The sequence below is a fragment of the Orycteropus afer genome, unplaced genomic scaffold (genome assembly GCF_000298275.1).
Source record: "Orycteropus afer afer isolate SDZICR_OR568_19922 unplaced genomic scaffold, OryAfe1.0 scaffold00128, whole genome shotgun sequence".
NCBI lineage: Eukaryota > Metazoa > Chordata > Mammalia > Tubulidentata > Orycteropodidae > Orycteropus > Orycteropus afer.
The window spans coordinates 7,884,674-7,897,433 of NW_006921715.1; the positions used below are offsets into that span (position 1 = coordinate 7,884,674).

The following is a 12,760-nucleotide window of genomic DNA, read 5'->3' on the forward strand; positions in this document are numbered from 1 at the left end:
CAGCGCCGCTCCCTCCCCCCCGGGCCTGGCGCGCGCTCCGCGGCCGCCTCCTCCCGCCGGCCCGCCCTGCGTCCTCCTCCTCCCGCGCTCCTCGCTGCTCTGCGCCACCGTCTCTCCGGCGGCCCTGCCCCGGTTCCGTGTGGTGCTGCTGGTCGCCGAGCCCTGCCCCGGGCCGCGGCCCTCCTCGCCTCCCCCCGGCGGTGGGCGCCCAGCTGGGCGGGGGGCGAGCTTAGGGTGTCAGTGCTTCGCTCTCCTGGTGACAGCCGGCAGCGCAGCCTGCAGCAGGCCGCCTGGCCACCTCGCTGGCTGCAGGCAGGCGCTGGGGGCTGGGCCTTCGTCTGCGGGGCTGCAGCAGCGTGGGTGGGGGCTCTGGCTTCAGACCCACCTGCAGCTGGCAGTGGGGGGTGGATGGCTTTGTGTTGGACGCCACGTCTGGGCGGGAGGCTCTACAGGGGCCGGAGGACTGACTGGGGGCTCCCTGCCATCTGCCTCAGCACCTATGGAGGAGTTATGCCAGGAGGTTGGCTCTGGTGCCTGTCTCTCAGGCTGAATCCTGAAGGTGGGTGGGGGCCCAGGGTGAGGGGTTCTCTGGCCAGCTGGAGTGGCCTCTTCTCCTGTTGGGGGGCTTTTCATGTTTCCCCATGAGCTGGCCTGGGCGTGTGGTCACTCACAGGTGGGCGGGGCTGGTGTTGGCCTCGGCCCTGCCCATCCCCAGGGGAGCTGGGACCTGGTGAAGCCCCTGCTAGCTGAGCAGTCCTGTGGCCACTGCAGGGCCAGGGCCAGGGCCTCTCTCTGCTAGGGGAGGGGCAGGTGTGACCTTGCATTCGTGTCTGTGAGCGCATGCACTTCCGGGAGGCGTGTGCCTGGGACTGCGTCCCTGAGGCTTCTGCTCGTGGTGCTGGCACCTCCGGTCTGCTGGCTGTACCCCAGATCCTGGGAAGCCTGCCCCTCCTCCTCGCCCACCTCCATCCCACCCCAGAGTGTCCCAGACTAGCTGCTTCTCCCCACTCCTTGCCCCCACACTGCAGCCCTCTGGTGGGTCTGGACCAGCCTAGACTCCAGGCCCTCTCTGCAGGCCGCCACCTGTGCAGTCCTGCTAGGCTCTGCGCCAGGAGGGCCTATCCCTGGTGAGGGCTCCGTTTGGAAGTCCTTGATGGCCTCTGAATGAGAGGTGCTACATTCCTTGTTGCAGTGGACCTGTGGGTCACATGTGAGCCCTGAAGTCTCCAGTGACCTCCACCCACTCTAGGGCAAGTCACGGGATGCCTGGAGTGCAGCCCCAGGTGTCTCTTGGCTCACTCGCCCCTCCCTGGCACCCAGCACAGTCTGTCCTGTTTGCGTGTTGTGGTCACAGCTCTGCCCCCAGACCCCTTCCCCAGGTCCTACCAGCTCAGCTCTCAGTACCAGGGGTCGGGCTGGGAGAAGCAGAGCCTTGGGGTTCAGGGATGGTTTCCTAGACGTAGTGTACTTTAGGATGGCCACATGGGTCCACACACAGGTCAGCTGTAGCCGGTATTTCCCAAGCTGCGGTCATGCTGCAGCTCAGCACCTCAAAGAGAAAGAACAGACGTGAGGGTGGCGAGGCTGCAGGGGCTCCCTAGGCAGAGTGGGCAGCAGGTCAGCCAGCACAGAGGCCTGGCCGTGGGACGGGGGCTGCTGTGGCTGCCGTCAGTGTCTCTGGGAGCCCTGGGGGGCAGGGCCCATGCTGGCCCCAGTCTGATGCCACCCCCCTCCCTGCAGGACGGGCCTCTCAACAGCAAGATGAGTGTCACCTCCTGGTTCCTGGTGAGCGGCAGTGGCACCCGCCACCGCCTGCCGCGGGAGCTCATCTTCGTGGGGCGTGATGAGTGCGAGCTCGTGCTTCAGGTGAGGCACCTGGTGGGGGGGCTCCTGGGCCAGGAGGCACCGGCACTCTCTGTCTTCCTGGGTGTTGGGGAGAGACCCAGCGGTGGGTGGGGGTTTCCCAGCCCTGCAGTCTTCCCTGTGCAGCATCCAGGCACTTGTCCTGCTGGGGGAGAGCTGGCAGAGGCCTTCCTGAGCCTCTATTGGGGGTAGAGTTGGCCTGAGTGACCCCAGTGTTGTGTGGGAGCCGAGTGAGGGTGGCATAGCAGGGAGAGCTGCAGGCAGGAAGGTGCCAGGCAGGGGGGCAGCAGGCACAGGGTCCGGAGGCAGGAGGGCCCGTGAGGCCTGACGTGGTGAGAGAAGGCAGGGAAGGAATGAGTCAGGCTGAGGCAGGTGTGGGCCCCGGCGGCAAGAATCTGGGGTCATCTATGGCAGGTGTAGGTCCTTGCCAAGGAGCGATGGTGACATTTGTTCTGGAAGGATCCTGCCTGCTCCACGGGTGCAGGGGTCCCTCAGGAGGCTGTGGGGACATTGGCTTGGTGAGCACACGGCCAGGAGAGCCATGTTCAGAGGCCAAACTGCGCCGTGTGCCATCCTGACCATGCGCCGGAGCCCCAGCTATTGGCTCTCCAGTGTCCAGGGCGCCGGGCAGGCCCAGCACAGAGCTGGCGTCCCTGAGGACGCGCTAAATGATGCAACGTGAGCAGGGTGATGGACTCATGCTGCCTGCTACCAGAGTCTACTCTCCTGCCATGGCTCCTCCTCCCTGGTAGGGACCAGCCACTGGCCAGAGAGCACCAGGGGGCCGCACAGGGCAAGCTGTGTATACACGTGTGAGTATGTACACATGAACACATGTGTATGAATACATGTGCAGTGTGGCCATGTGTGTACACTACAACCGTATGTGTGTGTGTGTATAGTATAGCCATGTGTGTAACACATGGTGCATGTATTGTTGGGTGTATTGTGAATGAGCATGTGTTCATGACTGTGCAGTCATGGGTGTGTGAGAACATGTGTCTGTGTGTGCATGTGTGAGTGCCTGTGTGGGGAAGGGTATGTATGCGTGTGTGTGAATACACATGGGTTCTGGTTCCCTAGTGCCTCTCTGACAAGAATATAGCACAAATGGGGTGGTTTGAAAAAGCAGGAGTTTATTCCCTTACATTTTGGAGGCTTTAAGTCCAACTTCAAAGTGCCAGGCTCTAGAAGCTGGGTGAAAGCCCCTCAACCTTGGGCTCCAGCTCTGCCTCTTGCTCCCAGCCCACTGGAGCTGGAGGCGTTTCTTCACTCAGGCAGCTGCTGGCTGCTGAGGCTGACAAGCCCAAGGTCAACAAGTAAAAAGCCATGGTCCCTGTGTTACCAACCACATGGCAGGCCATTCATTCAAGTCCATTGAAAGTCCCAAGGTTGGCAGAGCATGGCAGGCCGCTGAGCAACAACATGGCTACATGCAGGGTCCAAGCATGCCATAGGCTGGAGACCATTCCCCAAGGCTTCTCCTTATGTACAGGAAGCAGAGCACATCCCTGTGGCAGCTACTCAGCTGCTCACAGTCGATTCCACCATAGAGTTGATGACCACTCTCATCATGGGGAGTACTACATCCAGCTGCCCAGCCACTCAACCAGGCCCAGCCAAGTTGACACACAAACTGAACTACCACAACGTGTATGTACTAATGAGTGTGCTCGCATATGTGTGTATGCGTGTGCCTGTGTGGGATCGTGTGGGGAATGTGTGAACAGGTATAAATGTACAAATGGGTGGGCTTACGTATGTGTGGACTTGCATGTACACATGCATATGAGCACATCTGTGCATGCATATGTGTGTGTTCATGGGGAGGTGTGGCATGTGTGTTGCACGTCTGAGAGGCTGTCCTGCTCTTTGGCCTGAGTGCAGCCTGGATGTCCCACACTCCCTGGTGACCTAGGATGGCAACCTGGAGCACCTGGGCCCTGCACACGCAACCCACGGGGCCCGTGTGCCTCGGACCCAGGTGGTCTCATGCTGGGGATGAATTGGCAGGAGATGGCTTCCTGGTGCCCGGATGCCACAGGGACGGGCGAGGCCCGGGCAGAGGTGCTCCTCGGGGTGGAGGTGGGTTTGGACGTAGCTTCCCCAGGTTCTGCACTTAGTGCAGGTCAGCAGTCGTGTGTCCCCAGCTTCCTAACACTGCCTGGTTTGCTCTCTCATCTGCTTCGCTTTAGAGAGCTGCTTTTCATGGAGCGTGGTTTGTTTTAGTCTTGAACCCTGGCCTGTGGGGGCCCCTCTGCCTTCATGGGTGGGCTGTATTCCACCCCAGCACATGGGCTCAGGCAGGTGGGGGTCTGGGGCTGCAGCTCCCCCCTGCTGTCTCTGGGAGCCCCAGCTCCCTGCAGCCTGGGGCGGCCCTTGGCAGACGCTGTGTCTGGGAACAGCCCTGGCACAGGGTGGCCTGGGTGCCGGGTGCTGGGTGCTAGTGGGGAGGGTGGGGCTGTGCTGCATCAGAGGAGCTGAGGCCTGGTGGGGGGGCGGGGGGCGGGGGGAGAGAGAGGTGGTCAACGTGATGGGCGGGACAGGACGGGGGCTGTGGAGACGGGGGCTCCAGACAGACCAAGGGGTACTGGGGGACGCTGGTGCCTGGGGCAGGGGAGGCCCTGTGGCTGGAGCAGCTGGGCGCTTGGCTGGGGGGCACTCCGGGGGGCAGGCAGGGAGGAAGATTGGCTTGACACGCTGGCTGAACGCGCTCGCGAGGAGTCCAGGGAGGAGTGCAGGGGGTGGCCGGCAGACCAAGGGCTCTGAAGCTGGGCGTGTCTGGGCTGGAAGCCCCTCCAGGGGCTTGCTTCTGGATAGAGAGGGTGCAGAGCGGGACACCCCATCCTACTGTACCCGTCCTCACTCTCTGGGTGGGACAGGAGGCACTAGCCCTGTGCAGGAGGCACAGAGCCGGTCCTGGGTCAAGGCCTGGCTGCCTGAGACAGCGGCCCCCTGACCCCACCCCATCTCATCCTGGTCCGGGCCACCTGCTAGCCTCCCTCTGCAGCCCCACAACATCTGGTGGGCCCTGGGAGGTGTTGGGCCTAGGAGGAGTGGGAATGCATGGGTGGGAGGGGGCAGCTGGCTGTTCTCCCCTGGGAGTCCAAGGTCACCCAGGGCCCAGATTATTGCGGACATGGGAGGGCTCTGGGAGGGCAGGACAGGAGGCTGGTGATACTTGTCTGGTAGGGGAGCCCAGGCCGTGGGGCAGTTCTCGGGCTCTGCAAGAGGGTGGTGCTAGGGCACATGGGGTACACACGGTAGGAGCGTGTGAGGCACTGTGTGCAAGGGCATGGCCCGAGTCGGGCCAGGACTCGGGCTGTGTGTGGGGTGGGACTGCCTCCCTGGTGCCACCCCCAGCCCCTGACTCCCTCCGGGCTTTGTCCTTGGTCAGGAGCAGTATGTCCCAGATGACAGAAGTGACTGTCCCCTTCTGTGCTGCCCTGGAGCAGTTGCCTGGGACAGGAGGAGGGGCACCTGCAAAGGGAGGGGGTGGGGGCGGGGGCAGCAGGGGGGCTGGGAGGTGCGTCCCTATGGCCTGCTCTGGTGGGGGATGGCAGGCCAGGCCAGGGCTGGGTAGCTTTCTGGGGGGCACACACTGAAGGTGTGAGGGACCCCTGGGGCCTCACTCCCAGGCTTGAAGGCCTCAGGGGCTGGTGGTGTTGGTATATGGGGAGCTGAGGATATGGGGGGCCTCGCAGGGATAGGGCATTGAGGGCCATCCTGTGTCCCCCTAGTCCCGCAGTGTGGACAAGCAGCATGCTGTCATCAATTATGACCAGGACAGGGACGAACACTGGCTGAAGGACCTAGGCAGCCTCAACGGGGTGAGTGTGGGCCCCGCCCCACCCCCAGCCCCACCCCTCCTGGGCCTACCCAGGACCCCTGCTCCCTGGGTGGGGAAGGGTTCTCCTTCAGGTGCAGAGGCCTGAGGGTTCCTGGGTAGAGATGCGAGCCTTCTCCTGCCTCCTGCCCCTGGCCCTCCCTGACCCCTCACTGTCCCTCTCTGGCCACTGTCCCTCCTGATCCCGCTCCCATTGCCTCCCTTCCGTGACCCATCCTGCTCCCTGCCTCACTGTCCCACTCCCTTCTCCCCTCCTGCCCCCCCAACTCTCTTCCCTGCCCCCTCCCCCTCACTGTCCCCCTCTCACCACCCTCCTCTTATGACCCCTCCTGCTCCCCCTCCCACCACTCCCTCCCCTCTCGCCACCCTCCTCCTCACTGGAGGGGGCAGTGGAGGGAAGGGTGGGAGGGGGACCAGGAGGGGTCATAAGAGAAGGGTGCCCCCTCCCCCTCACTGTTCCCCTCTCGCTGGGGTAGGGGTGCTATAAGCAGCCTGAGGCTGCCCCACTTCTATCAGTCATCACCCACTAGGCACCCTTGCACACCCCTCCTAGGTGGGCCCCCCCATCAGGCAGCTCTGCCCATGTGGCTGCCCCAGGCTCCACAAGGGCCCTGGAGCTGCTGGCCCCGGTTCGAGGTACGGCCTGGGTAGCGTTCCTGGGCCTCCTGGAAGGCCTGAGCTGCCTAGGGAGCCCTGGCCAGCTGCCCACCTGGCACTCAGCCCTGGGTCCAGCTGGCAGGGCCTTCTGCAGAGCTCACTGCTGTCCCCATGCCAGGCCTAGGTGTGGCCGCCCTGTGCCCGCAACTCAGAGCCCTGGCCCCTCCTCCACACACCACGTGTCTACCTCTAGGCCCCACACTGCCACACCCCCACTTCTCCCCGGGGAGATGCCCCCCCATCCTGAGAAACTTCTCTTGCGTTTGTCTTATCTCTTCCACCCCGTGGGGCACAGAAGTGTCTGTGTCACATGTCTTCCCTCTGCTACCTAGCTGCCCCAGAGGGCCTCGGAGTGAGTTGGGGTCTGTCACTGCCTGGGTGTACCAGGGCAGCCAGGTGGGCTGGCAGGTCACAGCCCCGATAGAGGGGAGCTTCCAGGGGGCACACAGAAACCATGGGAGCCTGGATGGGGCCGGGGCGGGTTCTGCGTGGCTGGGCGTCTTGGAGGGCTGCACTTCACAGTGTCCAGATGGCGCTGTGCTCGGGCACATGGGGTCATGCTTGGCTCTCCTTGGCTGGCGTCCAGCCTTTGACTTAGTGTGTGGCTGGGCACCTGAGTTGAGTGGGTGGTGCCAGGGGCTTGGGGCCAGTGTCACAATGGTGCCTCTGCAAGAGAGAGCCACACGGGTGGTTATGTGTCTCTGGCCCATGCCCACTCCCCTACCCGCCTCCCCTCCACAGACCTTTGTGAATGACGTGCGTGTCCCGGACCAGAAGTACGTCACGTTGAAGGCCAACGACGTCATCCGCTTTGGCTACGATATCCTTCCGGCTTGGCCACCTGGAAGGGGACAGACTACAGGGTGCCCCAGGGACCCCAGCCACTGCAGCCTGCCCAACCCAGGCCACGTCCTCTGGCCCGAGGTCACACAGGGCTGGAGCAGCGTGAGCGCACCCTGGAACCCTTCACAACATGATGCTCTAGGTCTGGTCCCTGGGTGGCGGCCTTGCCCCTGGAGGGGGCCGCACCTGCCTTCCTGGGCACTGTGTTGGCCCAGCTGTGGTGGGGTGGGTCCAGCTACTGCCGAGGACCACCGTCCTGGGGAGGGCCTGGGAATGAGGAACTAGGGGCTCAGTCAGGGCTCTGCTCATGGGCACCCTGTCCATCCGCCACGGCCCCCTCTGTGAATGCGCTGGTGTGTGGATGCAGCCAGGGCCCAGCCCCTGAGTGGCTCTGCCCCGAGTGGCTCTGCCCCTGGCCACTGCTCCTCCACGTGGGTGGCAGCCGGCTTGCTGGCTGCTCTGTGGGGTGGATGCTGCCCAGGGGCAGTGGCGGGGCCTGGCGGTGGGTGGGGGCAGTGTGGTGGGATGTGGGCGTGCCAGCAGGTATCCACAACAGAGGGGGGTGGGCAGACAGTTCCTCATGGCCCTTTCACCTGCCTGGGCCGTCTCTGTCCAGTGTTCTTGCTCTGTGTCCTTAACACATGGCCAAATGCCAACACGTATGTGCTGGAGCGTGTGCAGCACCGCCTCCCCGAGGAGGCACTCAAGGTCAGTGCCACGCATGGGCTGTGAGCCCCACACCTTGCAGCTTCCACCCCTACCCCACGGTCCCCACCCCCAGCAGGCCTCACAGCCGTGATGCCTACAGTCCCCACGCCCCACTGCCCTGCGCTGCCCCACCCCTCCCTGCACACACACCAGGCTGCTTGGGCCACCTGCCCTGGCCAGCTCAGCTGGACAGCCTTGTCCGGCAAGTAGAAGGGTGATTATTACCCCTGGGGCTGATGCAGTGGCTGGTGGGGGGATGTTGGGATGGGCCGAAGGAAGGTCCTAGGGTGGAGCTGGGCCCTGACATGGCAGTAGGGGCCTGGCCGGCCTTGGGCCCTGTGGCATGTGGTTAGAGCAGAGAGGTGAGGGGGCTGCAGGCAGCCAGGATGGATGGATGGGAAGTGAGAGCCCACTGGGAGCCAGGTGTCCCACCTGTGGGGTCAGAGGTGGGCTAGAGCCAGACACCCTGTAGCCTCTGGGCCCAGCCAGTACTTTGGGTACCAGGGTTGGGGGAGGAGCTTGATCAGGCTACGACTGGCCCAGGAGCAGGGCAGGAGCAGACCTTGGGGAACCCTGGAGCCCCAAGTCAGGTGTCGGGGTAGATTGCGCCGTGGCAGGTGGGGGTTCTGCTCTGTGCCCCACTCACAGAGCACAGCCCCCCTGGGGTCACAGAGTTTTACCTACAGCCCCACATGGGACAGCAGTTCAGAGCCTGTTTCCCAATGGCCTTTGGGCAGCACAGGCTAAGGGTGGCCTGGCCAGAGCCCCAGCCCACCATGGGCAGAGCCAGGGTTGGAGACCCTGAGCATGAGGCTGTCTTACTTGGCTGATGAGGCCCAAAGCCCAGAGCCTACCACTGATGCTGTGCACACAGATACACACACATTTATACATGCATACGCACACATTCATGGGCATGTGCATGTATACGCATGCATAGCATATGCACAGATGCATGCGTACATACATGCACACACAAAGACACACAAATGCATATGCATACATGTACACATGTATATGCATGTGAATACATGCACACACAGCACACATTTGTGGACACATTGTGCATCTATAAGCATACATGTGAAGTATATGTACACATGCGTGCACACACTGTACACATACATACACACAAATGTGTACATATCTGTAAGCAACATAAACATGAATATATATATATACACACATATGTGTGGGAGCTCTGGTAGCATAGTGGTTAAGACACTTGCCTGCTAACCAGACGGCTGGTGGTTCAAACCCACCAGCCACTCCTCGGAAGGAAGGTTGGGCAATCCTACTTCCGTAGTGATAACTGCCTCGGAAACCCAAGGAGGGGTCGCTATGAGTCGGGGCCGACTCGACGGCACATAACAACAACAACAACAACAACAACAACATGTGTACATGGGTATATGTGTATGTACATGCCCCCTATAAGCACACAGCACATACGTGTGCACATTCACGTACATGCATACACACAGTGCACATGTGTACATATGCCTGCACACATACATATATGTACACATACAAGCATCCACATACAGGCACATACATATACATGTCTAGACACACATACACATCCCTGTGCTCCAGATAGGCCACTACTCTGGGGTCCTCGTTCCCAGCCCTCCCCAGCTAGGCTGAGCTGGTGCACTGGGGGATTCCTGGCCTCCCCCCCGCCATGGCAGCTGGGCTGCCCTCGCCTGTGATGTTTGCTGCCCACCCCACCTGGCCCCCCAGACAAGCCTAAGCTCCTTGGGTCCAAGGACCCAACCTGGTGCTGGGTGTGGAGCCCGAGCCGCGTGACTGAGAAGGTCCCTGGACCTCTATGATTGTCAGTCTGCACTGCGTGATTGTGAGAGCCAGTGGCCAAGTGGGGCAGAGGCTGGCCTGCCCTTCAGCGCCCTCCCCCTGCCTGCCACAGCACGAGAAGTACACCAGCCAGCTGCAGATGGGCATCAAGAGTGCAGCACCCAAGAGGACTGAGCCACTGCCAGACCCCATGCCGTACTGCGAGTCCTCGAACCCCAGGCCAGAGAAGGGGGACCGGAGGCTGGGGGCAGGTAGGACGGTGTTCCCATTGGGTCAGGTGCCGAGCAGGTGTGCAGGCAGGGCCAGTTCCAGGTGGGAGGGGCCGTGCTGAGGGCCAGCCACTCCCACGGGATGGAGCTAGTGAGTTTCTGTTGGCCCTGAAAGCCAGGTTTATGGGAGGTCTCTCGCAAACTAAGTTCTAGCTGTTGGTTCAAAGGGTACAGCAGACAGACAGCAATACCGAGTGGGCCAGACAGTGTCAGGGGCACCGTGGTCTGGGGTCACCATTGGTAGGCTTAACTGCTGACAGAGCCGTGGAGGGGTCACCCCCAGGTGGCCTCTACAGGGCCCAGAGGCCCTTGGGAGACTCCCCATTGGGCTCCCTCCCTCTGCAGGCAGCACCCCACAGAGGCAGAGACAAAACTCAGAGCAGCAGTAGCTGGCTAGGGTCCCCGGGCAGCTGAGGGTCTAAACTGGGGGTTAACACCAGAGCTGCCCCCAGTCTCCTGTCCACGCTGGGACCGTGATGACTCCAGTTCTGCCCTTTCTTCCTTGTAGAGGCAGTGACCTACCGCACGCCCCTTTACGGGCAGCCCTCCTGGTGGGGGGATGACGATGGCGATAGCCCACCTGAGGACCGGCGCCAGGGAGAGCCTGAGCCTGGTGGGTCCTGGAGGCCATGGCCCAGAGCTCTGCGGTTGCTGGGGGAGTGGGGCTAGGACTCCTCCCTTCTGCAGCTCCGATGGGCAGCGGGTGGGGGGTGGGCAGCGTGGAGGGGGCGGGGGCTGCCAAGGGTCAGCCTGAGTATACCCCCCCACCCCCAGAGCGAGCCAGGGGCCCGGCCCAGCACGACAGAGAGCTCGACGGGACACCTGCTGGTTTCCGGGCCCCTGTCGAGCCACAGGGCTATGCCTTCCGCCGTGAACCCAGCTACTTCGAGATCCCCACAAAGGAGTCGCTGCCGCTGGCTGCGCGGTCCCCTGAGGTGCCGGCACACGAGGCCCCCACCAAGGACCAGGAGCCGGCTGGCGGTGGGGCGGCCCCAGTGGTGCAGAGCCATGCCTCTTTCACCATTGAGTTTGATGACTGCAGCCCTGGCAAGGTGAAGATCAAGGACCACGTGACCAAGTTCGCCCTGCGACAGCGGCGGCCCCCAGGCAGGGAGGCAACGCCTGCTGAGATGGTGTCCGCGGAGACCAAGGTGGCTGACTGGCTGGTGCAGAACGACCCCAGCCTGCTGCGCCGGGCCGGCCTGGGGGATGACCGCCACAGCACCAAGAGTGACCTGCCCATCCACACCCGCACGCTGAGGGGTGAGTTGTGCACACCCCTCCCACCCATGCCTTAGCTGAGCACATGTCTATGCTCCCAGCCTGAGGCTGCATGCCTGCCCACACCCACATGCACACCTGTGCCTCGAGGGGCGAGGGCTGCCCAACAGGCAGTTCTGGCCCCAGGTTTGCAAACTCCTATCTGCTTGTACTGGCACCTGGCTGGTGTCTGTGCTTGACTCGGAGGCCAGGTATGTGGCCGTGCCAAGGGCTCACTGATGCTGGTGGTTCACTTAACTGTCCAAGAACCACCTGCTGGCTGGAGGCCACCCCACGTCTCCCTGTTTAGTGTGCTGGGTTCCCTGTTCCATGGGGTGCAGTGTCACCAAGCCCCTGTGATGACCCTGTGTGTGTGCGTGTGTGCGCACGCTGGACGCCTGAGCCTGTGTAATGGCTGGCTGGGTGTGCTGGAGGCCTGGGCCCGTGTGATGACTGTGTGTGTGTTGGGGGGAGCTGGAGCCCCAGGCAAGCGTCATGACTGTGTGTGTGTATGTGTGCGCGCTAGAGGCCCAGTCTCGTGTGATGACTGTGTGTGTGCACTTGCACATTGGAGGCCTGGGCCTGTGTGATGACTCTGTGTGTGTGTGTGGGGGGAGCTAGAGGCCCAGGCCTCCATGATGGTCCTGTGTGTGTGTGTGTGTGCACAGGTGAGTGTGTGTGCTGGAGGCCTGGGCCCATGTGATGACTGTGTGTGTATGTGTGTGTTAGCTGGGGGCCCAGGCCTGTGCGATGACTGTGTATATGGTGTATGTGTGTGTGGGGGGGGAGCTGGAGGCCCAGGCCCGTGTGATGGCCCTGTGTGTGTGTGCACACATGAGGGTGTGTGCTGCAGGCCTGGGTCTGTGTGGTGACTGTGTGTGTGTTTGTGTGGGAGCTGGAAGCCAGGGCCTGTGTGATGACTGTGTGTATGACTGTGCACACAGCTGTGTAAGTTGGAGGCCCAGGCCTGTGTGATGATTGTGTGTGTGTGTGTGTGTGTGTCAGGGGAGTTGGAGGCCCAGGCCTGTGTGATGGCCCTGTGTGTGTGCACACGTGTGTCTGTGCACACGTGTGTGTGGAGGCCTGGGCCTGTGTGATGACTGTGTGTGGTGGGGGAGCTGGAGGCCCAGGCCTGCATGATGACTGTGTGTGTACACGCGCACACGTGAGTGTGTGGAGGCCTGGGCTGCAGGGGGGCTCTGTCGCCCCCATGCCTATGAGCTGCCCACCACCTCCAGGCCACAAACACGTGGACGGCACACAGAGCGACTCTGAGGACCCGCTGGCCCCGGCAGGGGCGGCGCCTGTTGCGGCCGGCGGGGAGCAGGCCCGGCTGCAGCGCCAGATCAGGCGGGAGCCCCAGGAGCTGCTGCATAACCAGCAGGCCTTCGTCATCGAGTTCTTCGACGAGGACACGCCCCGCAAGAAGCGCTCGCAGTCCTTCACGCACGCCCCGGCCCCGGACCCCAAGGCGGACAAGCGCCCCCGCGGCCCGGGC

At 62.7% G+C, this 12,760-nt stretch overlaps 1 protein-coding gene across 1 annotated transcript in view; it reads left to right on the plus strand.

The window, feature by feature from the left end:
- Positions 1 to 1,761: 1,761 nt before the first annotated feature.
- The window catches only part of CEP170B (centrosomal protein 170B), a 26,078-nt gene continuing 15,079 nt past the window's right edge, over positions 1,762 to 12,760 (plus strand). Inside the window, exons 1-8 of the mRNA XM_042781496.1 lie at positions 1,762 to 1,866; positions 5,604 to 5,693; positions 7,109 to 7,187; positions 7,860 to 7,918; positions 9,846 to 9,984; positions 10,511 to 10,615; positions 10,777 to 11,265; positions 12,501 to 12,758. Coding sequence (XP_042637430.1) covers positions 1,762 to 1,866; positions 5,604 to 5,693; positions 7,109 to 7,187; positions 7,860 to 7,918; positions 9,846 to 9,984; positions 10,511 to 10,615; positions 10,777 to 11,265; positions 12,501 to 12,758 — 1,324 coding nt within the window. The remainder of the gene's footprint in view (positions 1,867 to 5,603; positions 5,694 to 7,108; positions 7,188 to 7,859; positions 7,919 to 9,845; positions 9,985 to 10,510; positions 10,616 to 10,776; positions 11,266 to 12,500; positions 12,759 to 12,760) is intronic.